This window comes from Ornithorhynchus anatinus, chromosome 15 (genome assembly GCF_004115215.2).
Source record: "Ornithorhynchus anatinus isolate Pmale09 chromosome 15, mOrnAna1.pri.v4, whole genome shotgun sequence".
NCBI classification, from domain to species: Eukaryota; Metazoa; Chordata; class Mammalia; order Monotremata; family Ornithorhynchidae; genus Ornithorhynchus; species Ornithorhynchus anatinus.
The window spans coordinates 4,941,971-4,961,330 of NC_041742.1; the positions used below are offsets into that span (position 1 = coordinate 4,941,971).

General features: G+C 46.7%; 1 protein-coding gene across 3 annotated transcripts in view; it reads left to right on the forward strand.

Moving 5' to 3' along the window:
* Positions 1 to 3,012: 3,012 nt before the first annotated feature.
* AXIN2 (axin 2) overlaps positions 3,013 to 19,360 on the forward strand; it is a 35,082-nt gene continuing 18,734 nt past the window's right edge. The window contains exons 1-3 of one of the 3 annotated variants that reach the window (XM_029080122.2): positions 3,013 to 3,327; positions 6,170 to 7,130; positions 15,616 to 15,756. In XM_029080122.2, coding sequence (XP_028935955.1) covers positions 6,307 to 7,130; positions 15,616 to 15,756 — 965 coding nt within the window. In that variant the 5' untranslated portion in view covers positions 3,013 to 3,327; positions 6,170 to 6,306. Of the gene's footprint in view, positions 3,328 to 3,817; positions 3,864 to 4,402; positions 4,861 to 6,169; positions 7,131 to 15,615; positions 15,757 to 19,360 lie in introns of those variants that run through there. The other 2 variants (XM_039914198.1, XM_029080121.2) reach the window with 2 other exon arrangements.

Below are 19,360 nucleotides of genomic sequence, written 5' to 3' on the forward strand. Positions count from 1 at the left end.
TGTTCTAAAAGCTGGGGTAGATACAGGTCAGACACAGTCCCCCTCTCACATGGGGCTCACAATCTAAGTAGGAGGTAGAACAGGTATTGAATCTTACAGCTGAGGAAACCGAATCACAGAGAAGCAAAGTGACTTGCCCAAGGTCACACAGCATGTAATTAGAACCAGAATTAGAACCCAGATCCTCTGACTCCTAGGCCCATGGCCTTTCCACAAGACCACGCTGCTGCTTCTCACTTGCTCCCCTCCTCGTCTCTGCCTCAGAGAGCCTGAGATGCCCCCCGCTACTTCCCAACCTTAGCCCTTCCAATTCTAAACCAGGGCTTTCCCTTCAGTCCCCCGCCCCCCAATTCCTCATTTCCTACTTCTCAGATAATCTTATAAAAAGCTGTGACCAGGACTAGGGAGAGAAATGTCACCATTGTTGGTTGGAGAAGCTGCCCTGCAGGTTGGGAAGGGCATGTAGGTGGGGGTGGGTTGGACAGGCAGTCCCTCTGTCCCCTTTGACAGCCTGCTCTCAGGCTAAGAGCTTGCTAATGGCCAACACTCATATTTTACCTCTTAGTTGAGCTCAGTGTGTTTTTTAGAGTCACTAAAGCAGCATGAGAAGCACCATGGCCTAATGGATAGAGCACAGGCCTGGGAGTCAGAAGGACCTGGGTTCTAACTCCTCTCCACCACGTGTTTGCTGTGTGACCTTGGGCAAGTCACTTCACTTCTTTGTGTCTCAGTTACCTCATCTTTAAAGTGGGGATTAAGACTGTGAGCCCCATGTGGGACATGTACTGTGTCCAATCTGATTAATCTGTATCTACCCCAGCATTTAGAATAGCACTTGACACATAGCACTTGACACTTAACAAATACCATTATTATAATGAATTTCCATTCTTATTCTTTCTATGGCCCAGTAATGGCTCTCACCTCACACACTTCAAGGGGAAGACAATTTGGGAAGTTGATATAACAATAACAACAACAATAGTCATAATAATATATTTATTATTTTTGTTAAGCATTTACTATATGTCAAGCACTGTTTTAAGCTCTGGGGTAGGTACAGGTCAGAAACAGTCCCTGTCCCACATGGGGCTCACAGTCTAAATAGGAGATATTATCTATAGTAATAATAAAGAGCAGCTCCAAGTCCAGGCTTGGAGCCTGACAGCCAACAGCTAGGGGTCAAATTAATCGATGAATCAATGGTATTTATTGAGCACTTACCATGTGCAAAGCACTGCACTAAGCACTTAGAAGAGTTCAGTCGAGTGCTAGACATCATCTGATCCCCGCCTGCTAGGAGCTTGACAATCTAGTGTTGGGGTTGGCGATCCTGTGCTGTCATCTTGGAGTTTTAGCCTTACTGAGCTGGAAGTGGCAGGTGGATTTTTTTTTCTCTTTTCTGGGGAAAACCTAGGTTGAATAGAGACCCACAGTTCTTTAAGTCTTTCTCCGTCCCGCCCTCACTAAAGTTCTCTTTAGCCTTAAAGGCATGTTGTATGTTTTGCATTGTAAAGGGATGGTCATCCGTTAAGTTTAAAGGGTACACTTGGATTTGCACCCTCTATTCATGCTTTCCTTAGTCCCACAGCACTTATGTACATATCTGGCATTTATTTATTTATAGTAATGTCTCCATCCCCCTCTAGACTGTAAACTTGTTGTGGGCAGGGAATATGATTACTAAATCCATTATAATGTACCTTCGAGCGCTTAGTACCATGCTCTGTACACAGTAAATGCTCAATAAATATGATTACTTCAATAAGAAAGTAAGAAACAAGAAAAGAAACAAAGGTAGCTCCAGTTGAGGATTTCCAAGTGTGGAACCCTGGGCCACTTGGGGTATTCCCTGGATAATGGGGAGCCCTGCCAGGATCATGTTCAGGGGACCCATGATTTTTAAAAATTAGTTATTAAGTAGGTCATCCCATTACATATGGGCCTTCCTCACCAGTAAGAAGACCAGTTCCACTCTTTCAGGCCTCCACCCTTGTCCATTTCTTAGTTTGTTTTATTTTCTTAAATGGGAGAAGGATATGTTCTATGAACATTCTTGGGAAAGAGGGGATGGGGAACAAGGGGGAAGAGTTTTCAATACATTAAAACCTTGTGTCTTGAAAAAAAAGACATTCCATGTCTGTTTAATATTTAACATATGGGAGGCTATGAGAGTTTAGAATAGAGTGGTGGAGGGGCCAGTTGTTACAGGGAGATATTGTTATGGGGGTGTGTGTGTGTAATGAAGAGATGAATGGATGGAAAAAGTAACACGTGAAGAAATTGGGATTTAAACCTTAAAGTGAGTTGTGAAATGTTTCCTTATTAGGGATCAGATTGCTTTGCCCTTATTCCCCTTTTAACCCACACCTACACACACCCTCCCACACCTGAACACTTTTCCACAAACACATACACACAAAACCTGCTGACACAGACTCAGGCACCTCTTCCCACCCACCTCACCACCTACATCCACTTATCCTTCCCAGGCACAAGTGTGTATTTGTATTTTTATTTTTTTGCGGGGGTCGGGGGGGGGCAGGCAAGGGGTTTGTTTCTGTTTTTGTTTTTTTAATATTCGAAACTTTTCCACCGGCCCCTCGTGTTTTTGGAACCCAGCAGTCCACAGGCCCCTATGCGAAAACTTCAAATAAAAGGGGGAAAGGGGGGAGGATAGTGTTAGATGCTAGAAAACAAAACTCTTCTTGCCTTGCAGTTTTCGGGCCGGCCAGATGCTACAATAAACTGCTGCATTCCAAGCCTGGCGGGGGGAATTGGGGTGGGGGAAGAGAAGATGAAAAGGAGACACAGAAAGAGACAAGATGGGGAGGAAAGAGAGGGAGAATTAACGGGGCCTGCAGAGAGGGGGTGGGAGTTGGGAGCTCGGGAGAGAAAAGGTTAAAGCGTGCAGTCGTGGGGAGGGGGGGTCTGCAGGGGGATGGGGAGAGGTGGCCTGTCCCTTTAAGGCTCGGGATTGCAGGGCTAATACGATTGGGGCGGCGGGATCACTTACTTCTGACGCTCCGAAGCCTGGGGGAGTTGGGCTGGAGATTGCTTCTCTTTGATAAGGTCCTGGCAACTTAGTAGCAGCGAGGGAGAGGCCCGAAAGAAAAAAATAACAATATCATTATTATTAATGCAAGAAATCCAAACGCCTGTACCGACCCGGACCCCGACCTCCAAACTTCGTGGCAAAAATAAGAATTAAAAAAATGTCAACCTCTCTGGGGACGGGAAAAGCATCGTTTTCAACGCCGAAAACACCCGCCCGGAGGAACTAAAGGAACGCCGAGGCCCCTACCCCGGGCCCAGGACGAGCGGAAGGTGCCAACCTAGGGGAAGGGGCCTGCAAGGCTGGAGGGTGGGGGTGGGTGGGTGGGAAGGAAGGAAGGGTGCCACAAACCAGGAAAAAAATTAAAAGAAGGCAAGGAAAAGGCTCTTATCTCCCTGTCAGGACCGTGCTCTCGGTCCCTCGCTTTGATGTGCATAGTTAAACCCACAGCTCAGTTTGTTGGAACGGCCTGGAGGACATTTGGTGCATGGAATGAGGGCTTGAAACAAGACCGGTGTTGAAAGCAGGGGAGGGGGAGGAGGAGGAGGAGGAATCGGATCTTTTGCATAAAGGGGGTGGTGGAACGATCCTCCTCGACTCCCCCTCGCTGCTGCTTTTAAGACAATTATTATCATTATAATTCTTTAATCTTCCACCACCCCCCCCCCGCCCGCTCCCTCCCCGCGGTCTCCGATGCTGTTGGAAAGGAGGAGAGGCCTTGGGGGGGGAAAGGGGTGGGGGGTGGTCCTGGGTGGGGGGAAAGGGGAGGCTCGGAGGGATCGCTGCGGTGCAATCGAGTGGATCAATGGTAAGTTGCAAAGAATGCTGTGATCCCGGCGCCGGCCGGCCCCCTTTGATGTGCTCTTGGCTGGGCCTTTGAAGTTTTTCAGGAAAGCTATTTCGGTGCTCGCTCACAGGCAGGCGAGAAGCGGAGCGGCAAAGCCGGGGAGAGGAGGATAGGGGGTGGGAGGGGAGTGCAGTGGATTCTCCTTGGCATTTTTTCCCCCTTTTCCCCCCCAAACCCCACCATTTGATGATTTTCTTTTGCCGCGGGCCCGGTGGATCGAAGGTAAAACGCTGCTGGGCCCCCGGGGTGGAGGGGGTGGGAGCCGCAGAGCAAGGGGGGGAAATCTTGTGGCCCTGATGATTATCAGTATTTTGATTTTTGAGTGTGGGGTGTGTGCAGGGGAGTGGTGGAGGGGGGATGAAAGGATGCCAGTTTTCCCGTATACCCTTCCATCCGCCCCCCCACCCTTTCTCCACCCACTTCTCCTCCTCCTTTGCTCCCTCCTCCTCCTCCTCCTCCTCCCCCTCCTACAAGTACCCCTGTGAACTCCAAAGAGGCCCAGAGAGCTTAGTGAGGGGTCATTTGTTGCATAGGACGCCGAGAAAGCAAGTGGCATAGGAGTTTAGTGGGGTTTTTTTCCCCCTTCTTCTTCTTCTCCCCTCTTTTCCCCTGCCTGTTCCCGAGATCTCCGACCTCTAATGCAGAGAGAGACTCTCCCTCAACTCGTCGCCATTTCTGGAGTTTCCTTTTTTTTTTTGGATTTTTTTTTAGGGGGGTGAAGGATTATTCTTTTGAAGGTGCTTCTTAGGGATTTGGGGCCTCTTTCTCCCCCCCCTCCCCTCGGTTTTCTTTTTCCTTGGCGTCCAGTGGATTGTAAAGCTGCTGCTCGTATTGCTGGTTCAAAGGGAGGGGACGTTTGCAAGGGAAAGGAAGGGGTCTAAAAAAGGGGGGTGGTCTCCCTGTCCGGACGGGCTTGGAGGAGATGCGAGCCCGGCCACGGGATGCCTGCAGCATTCAGGTACACCAGCTAAGAGGACATTCTTCTCTTTTTATTGATTTTTTTTTTAACTCCTTCCCCTCCCCAGCCTCTTCCACCTTGTTCTCCTTCCTTCCCCCTGGAACTCCTGGAAAGGGGGGCGGGGGGGAGGCAGAAGAGCCCAGGATCAGGGGAAAAGACCTCCTCCCCCTTTGCTCTCAATCCCCCTTTCCTCCTCCCCATCTCCCCTCCCAAGCAGACACCCCAAAATCGGGACATCCCTCTGTCGCAGGGGTCTGGAGGGGAGGGCGAATTGTTTATTGGCCAAAGGGTGACTTATGCAGGCCATTGGGATGGTCAAAAGGTTTTGGTTCCTCTATTGGGGCAGGGGGACTTGGGCTTCCTTCTGGATTTGGGTTTGGCTCGTTTGATCTCCTGTCCCAGATCCAAAAGGAGAGAAGGTATGGGGTTGGGAGAATTCACTGAGCCTTCTGGTCTCCCCTGGATGAAAACCCAGATGATTAAAAAAAATCAGGAAACAGTTTGGTCGTCCTTTGGCATTGGTGGGTGGGGGAGAATGAAAGTTATTGAGGTTTACCCTTTTGCTTCCCCGGGAGGGGAAAAAGGGGTGGGTAAAGCAGTTGGCTTGGAAATGAAAGGTTGGAAGAGGCCTGGGGGTTGCAGGGGACAGGCCCCGCTTCAACGTGTAGTTTCAGAACAGCATCCAGCATTGTGCTAGGAGGGTTAGTTTCTGTGATCATAATCTGAATTTTTAAGGAGTGAGAGGAGGGAAGGGGTGGGGGGAGTGGAAATGGAATCCAGATGCCGAGGAAAGGCACGTTTCGAACTTGCCTTGAGTTATCTGAAGGAAAAGTAAAGTTGGGAAATTTTGCGAAATTGGTTTCACCTGCAAACAGCCTAGCGGATCCAAGTTTGTGTCTCTCGGAGGCGATATTATCAGGAGGAGGGGAGGGAAGGTGGCTGGTCGGAGGAGGAGGAGCAGGAGGAGAAGCACCCCCCCACCAAAAAAAAGCCCCCCCCCCCCCAGGACTGGCTTGGTGGCTTTGGATTTTGTGGCTGAAGCGAGTTTACGGAAGGTTATTTCAACGCCCCCCTTCCTCCGCCCTGGAAAAGTATGTTGAGAGTTCAGATTCACCTTTTGAAAAAAGTATATCTGATACTTTTGATCAGTACTGGAGATAGCTGCGTGGCCTTATATGAATGGGAAGAGTTGAAAAGCCTGTTTACTTTCTCGCTTTGATGTTGGGTAGATCTGGTTTTGATTAGATCAATATTCTTTTTTTTTTTCCTCCCCTCTCTCTCCCCCTCCCCTCTCCCCTTTTCTTTCCAGAGAGAAAGCTCAGAGGATCCCCTGCTGACTTGAGAAAGAGACCACGCTGATTGCAGTGAGGAACCGGGGGTGGGGGGGTGGGGGAAAAAAAAAGGAAAAAAAAAGAAAACCCCTTGTGTGAGCAGAAGTCCGTAGCCATGAGTAGTGCGGTGATGGTGACTCACCTCTCAGACTCCAGCAGCAGCTTCAGAGAGGACGCCCCCCGCCCCCCTGTTCCAGGGGAAGAAGGAGAGACATCATGCCAGCAGCCCACCCACCCCTACGTGGGCAAGAGCCAGACAATCCAGGCGATGTCCATCTCCTCCAACCCCAGGAGAAATGAGGATGGCCTGGGAGAGCCAGAAGGCAGCGCCTCTCCAGACTCTCCCCTGGCACGATGGAGCAAGTCCTTACATTCCTTGCTGGGAGATCAAGATGGTGCTTATCTCTTTCGGACTTTCCTGGAAAGGGAAAAATGTGTGGATACTTTAGACTTCTGGTTTGCCTGCAACGGGTTCAGGCAGATGAATCTTAAGGATACCAAAACTCTAAGAGTAGCCAAAGCTATTTACAAAAGGTACATAGAAAACAACAGCATTGTCTCGAAGCAGCTCAAGCCAGCCACCAAGACCTTCATCAGAGATAGTATTAAGAAGCAACTCATAGATTCGGTCATGTTTGATCAAGCTCAGACGGAGATTCAGACTGTGATGGAGGAAAATGCCTACCAGATGTTTTTGACGTCTGATATATACCTCGAATACGTAAGGAGTGGGGGGGAGAATCCTGCTTACATGAGCAACAATGGACTTGGGAGCTTAAAGGTGGTCTGTGGTTATCTCCCCACCTTGAATGAAGAAGAGGAGTGGAGCTGTGCAGATTTCAAATGCAAGATCTTGCCTTCTGTGGTTGGACTGTCCAGCAAAACACTAAGGGCTACAGCAAACGTGAGAGCTACAGAAACCGTTGAAAATGGATACAGGTAAGACTTTTGGGAAGGATGTCTGTCTTTTTTTTTCAAGGGGAGGGAAGAACAGCTTTGGTACAATGAGTTCCTCCTTTCCCAGGTGCTGCTCGCACATGCAGGAATTCAAATGCCCTACTGTGACATCTGCCAGTCACAGACAGCTCAGGTCTTCTGTGTTTCCTTGCTTTCAAGGTGGTGACTTGAAGTCTTGTAGTTCCTCCCTTTCCCCTTTCCCCTGTGGTTCCACGACTTCAAACACGAACCATTAACATGGGTTAGTTATTACCCTGTTCTCGGTTTGGGAAAGGCTTGAGTGAGAGGAAAGTAGCCTTTGATGTTATGAATCACCAAATCCGCTACACCACCATTTTTGGAGGCGGTCAGTTCACCACCAATCACTATGGAGTGTGTTAAGGGAAGCAGCCGTGTATTGGTAGCTGAGCAGGAAATAGCATGTACTTACATTGCTCAGTTGAAGCTATATAATTTGTACCTTGGAGTCAAGGTAAAAGCCCAGGATAGTAGATAACTGAGATTGGGGACTCCAGTATTGCCCTCTAAGAAAGACATCTAAGTGCTTAGGGGAAAAGTCGGTTGGCTTAACAGGAAGGAATTAAGAGCTTTTGCATGGACTCAGTCTTCAAATGTATTTTCAAAGCCAATTTTTATTCACTTCTGCTTGGCTCTCCGGTAAGGGAGATATTTTAGAATTGGTCCCTGATCTTCCGGAGCCAAGTGCCATTTCTTAAAGTCCAGAGACAAGTGGTCCCTGACAAAGTGCCATTCCAAGAAATACGTCTGACCAATCGACTGTACTCCAAGTGTTTAGTACAGTGCTGTGCACATAGTAAGCGCTCTATAAATACCACTGTTGACTCAGTCTATCTGCAACTCAAGCTTTTAGAAGGACAACTTGGCAATTTCATCTGTTCGACCCTCCCCAAATTGCAGCGAGACTTCTTTCTCCTTCAGGGGAGACAGCTAAAGTCATTCTGCTCACCAAGGTCTATTCCATCATCTGGAACTATCTGAAAAAAATGGCTGGAGAGTGTGGGGGTGAGATGCGATTTCCTGGGGCATTAGGCTGTTTTTTGTGAGTTTGCTTTTCTAGGGGCCTGCCATACTGGGGAGGATTCCTGGGTGTTGACATGGGTCTTTTCATGGAGGTTCTGATCCAGGCTTGGCCCGCGAAGCTTGCAGAGAAGAGATGGGTGATTGTCAAAGTGAATGTTAGAGGGCTGTGTCTTCTCCTGTTGCCATCTCCCAAAGGCCTGCAGGGACTTTCAGGCCTTGGAAGTGTGGTTTCTTTCTTCCAAAAACACAAGAGCTGCTATCCAGATGTTCGTTGGGGTTGATGAATATTTTTCACTGCAACTGGTGGGAAGGAGGAGTGGCTGGTGGTGACTCCCACTTGTGGTATAGGATGCGGTCAATCAATCACATTTTATTGAGTGCTTACTGTGTGCAGAACACTGTACTAAGAGCTTGGGGGAGTACAGTATAACAGAGTTGGTAGGTTCCCTGCCCACAGTGAGCTTACAGTCCAGAGGACTGTAAACGATGGGCTTAGGCCTCTGCTTTTACGGTCAAGATCCAGGTTGTGTGTATCTCTGCTTCCCAACCATCCCCACTCCTCATCATTAGGATCTCATAGCACGCTGAGTGTTGCTACTTTGAGGTGCCTCCAAACTGTAGCTGTTCTGGGTTTTGCAAAACTCATCCAGGGCCTTTGTGTTCTGATCCCTTGGGCGTTAGGGGAACCTTTAGATGTGTACTTGGAACTTGTTGAGGAAACTCAAACCTTATATGATATTTTAAGGACTGGGATTTCACTGCACCCTTGTACTTCTTGTACAGATCCATTATGGGTGTTCAGGAGAGATGGAGATTCATTTTCCAACACCCTGGGACACCAACATAGAGGAAACAGCTGACTCACTGATGTGTTAAGGCACTGAGGTCCTGAGACAACGGTTTCAGGATTCATGTACTGTTTCTAATGTGGCTGCCATCTTGGGGAAGGCCAAAGTTCATTTTTGTGGGCCTTTCAGATTTCCATGGTTCAGGCCTCATCTGGCATCATCCTTTTGAGACGGACAGTTGAAGTGTGAGGCTGTCTGATCCGTTCTGTTGGTATGTATCACATTGTTGGGCCAATCGTAAGGGGCCTTGAAAATACCATAACAGACCCAAGCTCCAGATCTCTTTCCATGGAATAGTCTTCATCTCATGGTCTTGAAGGGGAAGGTGAAACAGAGGAGAGAAGTGAAGGCAAACTTAATAATTTTGGTATTTTAAGGGCTTACTATTTGTTGAGCACTGTTCTAAGCACTGGGGTAGGTACAAGATTATCTGGTTGGACCCAATCCCTGTCCGATATAGGGCTCACAGTCTTAATCCCCATTTTCCAGATGAGGGAACTGAGGCACAGAGAAGTGAAGTGAGTTACCCAGGATCACACAGCAGAAAAGTGGCAGAGCTAGGATTAGAACGCAGATCCTCTGTGTTGTACTCTCCCAAGCACTTAGTGCAGTGCTCTGCACCTAATGGGCGCCCAATAAATACAATTGATTGACTCCCTGGCCCATGTTCTTTCTAACTAGGCCACACTGCTTCACAACTCAGCCACTCTCAAAACAAATTCATGTCCCTTTAATCTTCACATAGGATAGCAATAACATTTATTTCTACTGGTGTGGTCAGAGAAAAATCTCACCATTTTAGGTAGCCTTGGGCTCTTCTAGGGTTCAGGTTTTTTTCCTTGGTACAATCTGGAAGATGCACAATCTATACTAAGGTCTGAATGAATGGCTGGTGATATTTCAGGTCATATGTTATGTACAGAGTTGATTGACCAGTGCTTTTCTCTCCTCTCTCGCCCCCCCAAGTTGTTTACCTGTGCTGAACAAGTAATTTTTAACAGTTTCTGTTTGGCATGTATGCATTTGTTTAGTTTAAATAGGAGAGAAAACAGGAAAACAGAGCTTAAAATAGTTGAATGTTGTCTGTGGTCTTTTTGATGTTCCCTGTAAATACAAGAAGTTACTCTGACTTGGGAGGGCAGATCTTAAAAAACAAGCATATACACTTGCAGAGAGTGTCTAGATCTGTTAATGCAGCTCAGGATATAAAAGCCTGCTTAGGAAAATGAATGTATTTTGGGAGAGACCTCGTGGTAGGATTTGGCCACTTCACCTTTTCTACACAGGTTTTCCGTAGTTGGGCTCATTGAACTGTGCTCTGCCTTTATAGTGTGGCTTTTGTAATGTGTGTTTATTCCTGTTGAAGGTGGACTCCTCTGCTTGCCATTCAGTCTTCTGTTCTAGCATCAGTGGGCCTGGCCTCGCTTTAAAATACGTTGGGTCTAGCAGATGGCCCTCTGCTGGCTCAAAGTGCTTCCTGTCCTTTGAAAGAACTCGCTGATGAGGCTCATTTTGTGTGAAGCTCTTGGAAACCAGTTTGGCTTCAATTATCAAAGAAAGTGATGCCATTGTAAAGCTATGCTGGGAGCAGTGTCCAACAATTAGGGTATGGAAGCCGGGATTAATGTCATTTTGCTGAAATATACTTCTTTCCTTTTTTCTCCCTTTTTTTAGTACCCCTCGAGTGTCTCGGAACAATATTTTAATGGGATTCAAAACTGCTTTAGAACCTTTGAGGAGATTGTGTGTGTGTGTGTGTGTGTGTATGTTTGTGCTTGCAAGATCGTGGTGGTTAAATGATCCCAGTGGGTGTTTTGTTAGACCTAAATTGACAATAAAATACTTACAAATACTTTAAATGCCAGAGTAAAGATAGGGGATCAAGGAAAGAGCCCCCAAAGTCCAATTCTATTGTATTGTCTTTGTGTGAACGCCATTTCCATACATAGTGTAAGGAGAGCAACATGCAATGTGTCATCACATCAAGATAAGAGATAAGAATAGTCTGAAAATACATTAGACATTCTCCTTGAAGCTGCAGAACAACTGCTATCTGACAGCTGAAAACACTTTGCATATTGAGATTGAAGAGTGTGTGTGTGTGTGTGTGTGTGTGAGAGAGAGAGAGAGAGAGAGAGAGAAATTTGCATTTTGGGTTTCTTTCACCAGCCAATTTCAATCCATGCAGCACCTTGATGCAAAAAACAGTGTTGGGGAAATCAACTGGGTACAAATTACTGTAACATGGTCAAGTATTTTTAAAAAGTAAATTCTCAGAAAACAGTCCTCATCTGCTTTGCTAAAGTGGGAGGGCTCCATGCAGTCCCATGTTCTTAAAAATGGAGCAAACTTTTTAAACTTTTAATAAGCTAATTATAGGAAAAGCAAAATACTTTAGTAAGCTGGATTTTAAGAAGTACAATCCATTTTAATTACTGCTCACCCAGTAGCTTAGTATTTTGGGAGAGGAAGGAGGAATGAGTTATATTGAGAAACATGTGTAACAAACTTAGAGTGGTTTCAAAGCTGTATGAGAGAACTTGCTATTTTAGGTAGGTGTCTTCTTTGTTTAGTGTCGGGGGAGAGCAGGCGGGGTTATTTTTAGTGAGTCACTTTCAACCTGTGAAAGTTTGAAATAGTCACTGCATTTTTGTTGACATGTGACCAAAAAGAGAAATTTTTGATGTAGGAAGCTATTAAAGATAATGTTGCCCATGTCATGTGGACATCCACTTAAAGAAGGAAGCTTGGCTCTGAACAGGTGATGAACATCTTAAAACAGAAGACTTTATAACTGTACATGGACTCTGGCAGCAGAAAAGATTTCACCTGATGTGACGTTAATGGGATAGATCACCGCTTGTCTGCTTTCTGGCCTTGAGCAAGTCACTTCACTACTCAGTGCCTCAGTTACCTCATTTGAAAAATGGGGATTAAAACTGTGAGCCCCACGTGAGAGATGGACTATGTCCAACTGGATTACCTGGTATCTAACCCAGTGCTTAGAACAGTGCCCGGCACATAGTAAGCGCTTAACAAATATCAATACAAAAAAACTTACCTCTCGTTGCCCACAGACAAGTCCTGAAGAGCCCAAACTTTTGCTCTTGTAGGCATAGATGTGTGTGTTTGTGTGTGTATGGGTGTGTGTGTGTTAGTTTTTGTTGTTCCATCTCTTAAGTCCTTGTGGTCAGGCCTCCCTCCTTCCCCTTTTATCCATGAGATCCCAGAGATCACATCTAACTTTCACCTGTGAACTCTTTTGCAGCACTTAGTACAGCACAAGTAAGGACTTTAATAAATCCAATCACTATTGCTAAAGACAGTCACTTGTAAGTGCATAATAAATACCATTACTACTATTCATTGGTTTTAATTTAGGTAAACACGTGTGAAGAGATCATCATAATCGAGCTATAAACCAGAAGAAATCTGGCTGAGTCCCCATTGTCTGAAGTTTAGACCATTTCAGAACCATGAAAATCTCTTATTTTTAAAGGCCTTTAGAGAAGTTTCCCAAGATTTCTCAACCCTTCTGTCCTGTACTCTCCTCTCACTTCCCTGGGGCTAACCCCTCCCTGACAGGAAATTCTTTCTTCAATGTCTTACCTAAATCCCTCATGCTGCAGTTTTAGCCCCTTTCCTTTCCTCTTTACTAGAACAGGCCAGATCATCATAGTTCTTGGGCAAGTTCTTGAGAAGCAGCATAGCCTAATGGATAGAACATGGACCTGGAAGTCAGAAGGACCTTAGTTCTAATCTCAGCTCTGCCACTTATCTGCTGTGTGACCGCAGGTAAATCACCTCACTTCTCTGTGCCTCAGTTACATCATCTGTAAAATGGGAATTGATGCCAAGAGCCCCACATGCCACATGGACTGTGTCCCAACCTGATTATCTTTTATTACCTTAGTGCTTAGTACAGTGCCTGGCACATAGTAATCACTTAACAAATACCATAAAAAAAATGAGCCTGTTAGGAATTTGAACAAACAATTGGTCCTTAGCCTTTTCTTCTCCAGGCTGAATGGTCTGAAGTCATCCAGGGTACATACCACTGCAGCAACTTCCATTGAACCTTATACTTTCCATCCTTTTTCTCCTCTCTGGTGGTATCCTCTAACCCCTCTCCACATTCCCTTAACACCGTAGAGATCAGAACAGAACCCAGCCCGCTAGAAGGGTTCTAGGCAGTCTTGTCTTGCGTAAATTGACTCCTGTTGCCATTTGTCACTCAGGAATGTAATCTGGGTAACTTTCTTGCCTTATTTTGTACACCCATATCAGAATTGTATGGCATGGGCCAGAGCTTCCGGATGTATTTCCCCTCAGTTATCTTATGTGTGTGTGGTCAGAGATGGCACCTTACCAAGTGGAAGCCACTCCCTTTGTTCCTGACCCTGCCATTTCTCTGCCCGAGCTTGGGGGAAATGGCAGAGTTGGCACACCCCTCCTTCTTGGCCAGAAAAGTCCGTGTTGCCACTTGACTGGTGAGTAGGCTGGGCAGGACAAAATCGACAACCTTGCTTTAGCCAAGTAGTGTGCAGTGACTGCTTCATGAACATTCTTGGCCTGTCACCCTGTAATCGGAGGTCATTAGATAAGCCTCAGAGGACATAGTAGTAATGGTATTTATTGAACACTACAGAATGCAATGTACTTTACTAAGTATTTGGCAAGTGCAACAAAAGCACAGGTTGCCGTCCGTACCTCAAATGCCTGCCGGTTGATTTGGATTCTTTCCCTGTGCCTTTTTTTAATGTCTTTGTTATTACCATCATCGTTATTATTTAAGTGCTTACTCTCTGATGAGCAGCATTCTAAGCACTGAGATAAAAACAAATTACTCAGGTTGGTTACAGTCCCTGTCCACCTTGGGCTCACAAACTAAGTGTGTGTAAAATGTCTTGATTTCTCTTCCCCTCTCCCCACTCCCACAGGAATGGCCTACATTCCTACAGAAAGTCTGCTAATCCTAGCCAGGCTTAAATACCTGCTCCCCTGCAACAAGGCGTACTGCAGTGCCCCAGTCTGAGCTAAGGCCTAAAAACCTGTGGCTCCTACTTTTGTTAGAGGAAGAGAAACCTGTCTTCCCCTTGTATATCTTTCTTTAAGCCTTTGTACCCTTGGATCCTACTCCCTCCCTCGCCAGCCACCCAGTTCATAGTCGCAGAAGAGGAATGCAGCCCAATGGGGAAGTGGAGGTGACATGCTGTTTGGGAGCTTGTTGTGGACAGGGAATGTCTGCTTTTTGTTATACTGAACTCTCCCAAGCGCTTAGTGCTGTGTTCTGCACACAGTAAGTGCTCAACAAATACGATTGACTGAGGGGACTGAGGCAGGGTCACCTGAGATGTCGAAAGTAGAGGCCAAGGGACAAGTGAGGCAGAAGGATGAGAGGTAAGGGGGAGCAGGGTGGATGAGAGAACTTCCTTTTTTTTTAATGGTATTTGTTAAGTGCTTACTGTGTGTCAAGCAGTATTCTAAATACTGGGGGAGATACAAGTCAATTAGGTTGGAAACCGTCTCTGTCCCACATGGGGCTCACAGTCTAGACAGGAGGGAGAATAGGAGAACTGAGGTACAGAAAATAATAACATTAGTGGTATTTGTTAAGTGCTTACAATGCACCAGGCACTGTACTAAGCCCTGGGGTGGATACAAGCAAATTGGGTTGGACATAGTCCCTGTCCCACAGGGAGTTCGCAATCTTAATCCCCATTTTACAGATGAGGGAACTAAGGCACAGAGAAGTGAAGTGAATTGCCCTTGGTCACACAACAGACAAGTGGGATCAGAACCCAGGCCCTTCTGACTCCCAGACCGGTGCTCTATCCAGTAGGTCATGCTGCTTCTCAGTTAAGTGACTTGCCGAAGGTCACACGGTAAGGAATTGACAGAGCTGAGATTAGAACCCAGGTCCTCTGAACTCGCAGTTCTGTGTTTTTTCCAAGTAGGCCATGCTGTTTGCAATGAAACAGTTGTGCTGCCTAATGGGACCCAGCTTGCCTTAACCAAACCTGAGAGGGAGGAGATCTTAAAACCATTAGCAATCTGGACACTGGAGAATGTTCGACTTTATGACGGGAAATTGGGAAGCCCAAGGTTTCTTCCAGCTTGAACTGCTGCTGTGAGATGGGAGGTTGGGGGGCAGGAAGTCACTCTGTGTTCCCCATTTAAAAGGAGAGTGGGGCAGAATTGTGGTTCATCTCTAGGGAAAGATCCTGCTTCTGTAGGCATATTTGACTGGAGCTTTGAAGTTCCCTCACTTTGGGGTTCTATCACTGATGTCCCCATTTTAAGCAACTTGGAGATCTGGTGGAAGGGTCAGGACCTCCAGCAAAAATTAGCCCTGGGAACCATGTCTCTGACTGACCAATTGCGGGATGCCTGGTTGTCTGGTTTCATGGTGGATTGCTTCTTGCCCAGACCAGCTAGCGGATGAGTTTGAGAATGTGGAGCCATTGGAGGAGAGTGTGATGAGTAGCTCAGTTGAGCAGAGCCATGCCTGAAACTTACTCTTCTTGGTCCATGGTGCGAGTCAACTCCCCAGACTTATCAGTTTTGCTTCTCCTTAGGTCCTACAAAAGGAACGATCCAGTTAACCCATATCATGTGAGCTCTGGTTACCTCTTTGCCCCAGCAACTAGCGCCAATGACAGCGAAATCTCAAGCGATGCCCTGACTGATGACTCCATGTCCATGACCGACAGTAGCGTGTAAGTATTCCGTGGTCCAAAATGCCACGTTTTGGAAGAGTGATACCTTCCCTTGTCGCTTGTCCAGCCAATATCTTTCTTTATTCTTAGGAAACTTTATCAGTGAGTTATGCTGCCCTTAAAGACCTCAGGCCTGTAAAATGGTAGTCTTCAAGGCAACTAATTTGGAGAAGATAAAGCCATGTTGAATGGAATGCTTGGACTGGAAATGATCCCTAGAAGTTATCTAGTTGAATTTCGCCCCCTCTTCCAAGCAGGTGAAGCATGTGGTGGAAGAGATGGGATTGGGAATCAAGCGACTTGGATTCTAGTCCCAGCTTTGCCACTGGCCTGCTGTATGACCTTGGGCAAGTCATTGAACCTCATTGGACCTTAGTTTCCTCATCTGTAAAATGGGAATAGGATAGACCCAAAGTTCCGAGTGGGACAGGGACTGTGTCTGACCTGACTTTTTCTTTTTAGTAAGCGCTTCCTATGTGCCAAGCAGAGGGGAAGATAAAGACTGCCCAGGTTGGACACAGTCCCTTCCCACTGGGGCTTTCAGTCTAAGTAGGAGGAAGTAGGATTTAACCCCCATTTTACAGATGAGGAAACTGAGGCACAGAGAAGCTAACCGAGTTGTCCATGGTCACACAGCAGAGTCAGGATTAGAACCTAGATCCTGATTACCTTGTGATTATCCCAGCCAGCACTTGGCATATAGTTAAAGCTCAGTAAATACAATCATCACTACTATTGTCTGGGAAAGAGATTGTGATCCTTGTGTGGGACAGAGACTGGGTCAGATCTGGTTGTCTTGTATCCACTTCAGTGTGTAGCACTGTGTCTGGCACATAGTAAAAGTTTAATAAAAGTCAGCATCATTGTCGTTATTTGGAAGAGAGATGAGGGCTGTCCTGTCAGCCCTTCAATACAACTTCCTACTGGCTAGAGCCAGACCATCTGTTTAGAGGCAGGGTTGGTTGTGTGGTATTCAATAGTATTTATTGAGCGCTTACTATGTGCAGAGCACTGTACTAAGCGCTTGGAATGAACAAGTCGGCAACAGATAGAGACAGTCCCTGCCGTTTGATGGGCTTACAGTCTAATCGGGGGAGACGGACAGACAAGAGCAATGGCAATAAATAGAGTCAAGGGAAAGAACATCTCGTAAAAACAATGGCAACTAAATAGAATCAAGGCGATGTACATTTCATTAACAAAATAAATAGGGTAATGAAAATATATACAGTTGAGCGGACGAGTACAGTGTCGAGGGGATGGGAAGGGAGAGGGGGAGGAGCAGAGGGAAATGGGGGGAAAAGAGGGTTAAGCTGCGGAGAGGTGAAGGGGGGGTGGAAGAGGGAGTAGAGGGAGAAGAGGCGATCAGTCTGGGAAGGCCTCTTGGAGGAGGTGAGTTTTAAGTAGGGTTTTGAAGAGGGGAAGAGAATCAGTTTGGCGGAGGTGAGGAGGGAGGGCGTTCCGGGACCGCGGGAGGACGTGGCCCGGGGGTCGACGGCGGGTGTGGTAGAAAGTGGGGCTCATACCTGGAGTTGCCATTACTTCTGAGGGATTGCTGGGCTATCTCACAAAAAGCCCAGAGACTCTCTTGAATTATTGGCCATTAAGACTTTGTGTGATCAATCATATTTATTGAGTGCTTACTATGTGCAGAGTAGTGTACTAAGTGCTTGGAAGAGTGGCATATAATAGAGTTGATAGAAACATTCCTTGCCCCAAATGAGCTTTCAGTCTAGAGGGGTAGAAAGACAATATAAATGAGTACGTAAGTGTTGTCTGACTGAGGGTGGGGTGAGTAAAGGGTGCAAATCCAAGTGCAAGGGTGATGCAGAAGGAAGTGGGAGAAGAGGAAATGAGAGCTTAGTTGGGGACAGCCTCTTGGAAAAGATGTGCTTATAATAAGGTTTTGTAGATGGGGAAAGTAATCCTCTGTTTGATATGAAGAGGGAGGGCATTCCAGGACAGAGGCAAGGATGTGGGAGAGAGTTTGAGGGAGTTGCTCACACTTTAATGATAATAATAGTATTTAAGAGTTTACTATTTGCCAAGCACTGTACTGAGTGTTGGAGTACCCCCAGGATAATCAGGTCAGACACAGTCCCTGTCCCACATGGGGCTCACAGGCTAAAGAAGCTTAGTGGGTTTCCACATCTTTGTCCAGTTTCCCACCCCTCTCCCTCCCTTGACAACCAGGTTGGACTTCCACCAGGTAGGATAGAACAAGGCAACTTCCCGGCCTGTTCAGATAATGATCCCAACTGGATCATTTAGGCCCCAGAGAGGTTTTGGGTTGTTTCCACGGAGAGAAATCAGCCAGATAATTGCTCAGTCTTCCCCTTCAAGCTTGGGTTGTGCATACACAGCTGCAGTGAATTTAGTGGCAGTTCCGATGCTACGTGGACTGACAAGGGGGATTGAAAAGGAGCACATCTCCTCTGGCGGTACCTCTCCAGGGCTCTCGAGAACAACTCAAGGCAAATTCCGGTTGGTTCTGTGTTGCTACAATTTAGAAAACTTCCCTTCGGGAAGATCCCATCTGTGAATGTCGGTCCGTCTCTCTCTGAATTACGTAGGAATGTCAGGGTTTGTGCCGAAATTATATCGATTTCCTACCCTCCCATTCTTCCCCCTAATTTATTAAGTCTGTTTGCCTCATGGAGCATGCTTGTCCAGTGACGAACAAAAGCAATTTTCTGAGTGAAAAGCTAAAGGTCTAATGTTCATTTTTTTTTTTCCCCTTTCTTGAAGTGTGCGTTAAAGCGATGATACTTGGAGGGGCAGAGCAGTCCCGTGACCCCATTAGATTCTTGGCATTAAATGAAAGAACTGGATCATATGAAGGCTGTTTTCTCTCTGTTGCTGGTTCGATGTGATCATGCGTCAACAGAGCATTGAGGGAGTTAGTCATTTCTGCACCAGCGTAGGGTCACCGGGATTCAAGGGCTGGGATTATACCCTCTCCTCACAGCCATGCCAATTGTGAGCTTTCTACAGAGGAGCGCCCCGAGTGAGAAATAAAGTGTGTGGTGGATGAAAAGCTTAACTGAATCAGCCTTTCAGCCTATTGTTAGTCTAGGGGAGCTTAGAGGGGATAAGAGGGTAGCAGGCCGCTTTGAAATTTACTTGAACAAGTGAATAGGCGCTCCCCATAAAGCAGGGCATGAAAGGAACCCTGGCTGTTTTTTCCTGCCAAAACAATGGTCAGTGCGGGCTGTGAGGAGCTTGGGGAAGCTTGGCTGATTGAACTGTGGGAGCTTCAACTTCGGGGAGGGGGAAGAGGGGGATTGGAGGAGGTCGTGGGTGGGGCTTTTTTTAAAAATCAGGAGTTTTGGGATCAGTGAGAGACAAACGCAGGAAACAATCTTATCGGCTGGAAAGGATCCAACCCTTGGCCTGTGAGCCTGCTAGTTGGGGAAGGGACCTGGTTAGGCGATGTGGGGAGGGTCTTTTTTACACACTGGACCCCCTCGAGTATTAGTGAGTATTAGTTTAGCCAGCCTCTGAACATCAAAGGAGGAGGTGCTGGAGTTCATATGCTGGGGGCAATTAAAAGTAGACAAACCCCCACCCCCACAGCCCCCTTCCCCCAAACTTTTTAGCTCTG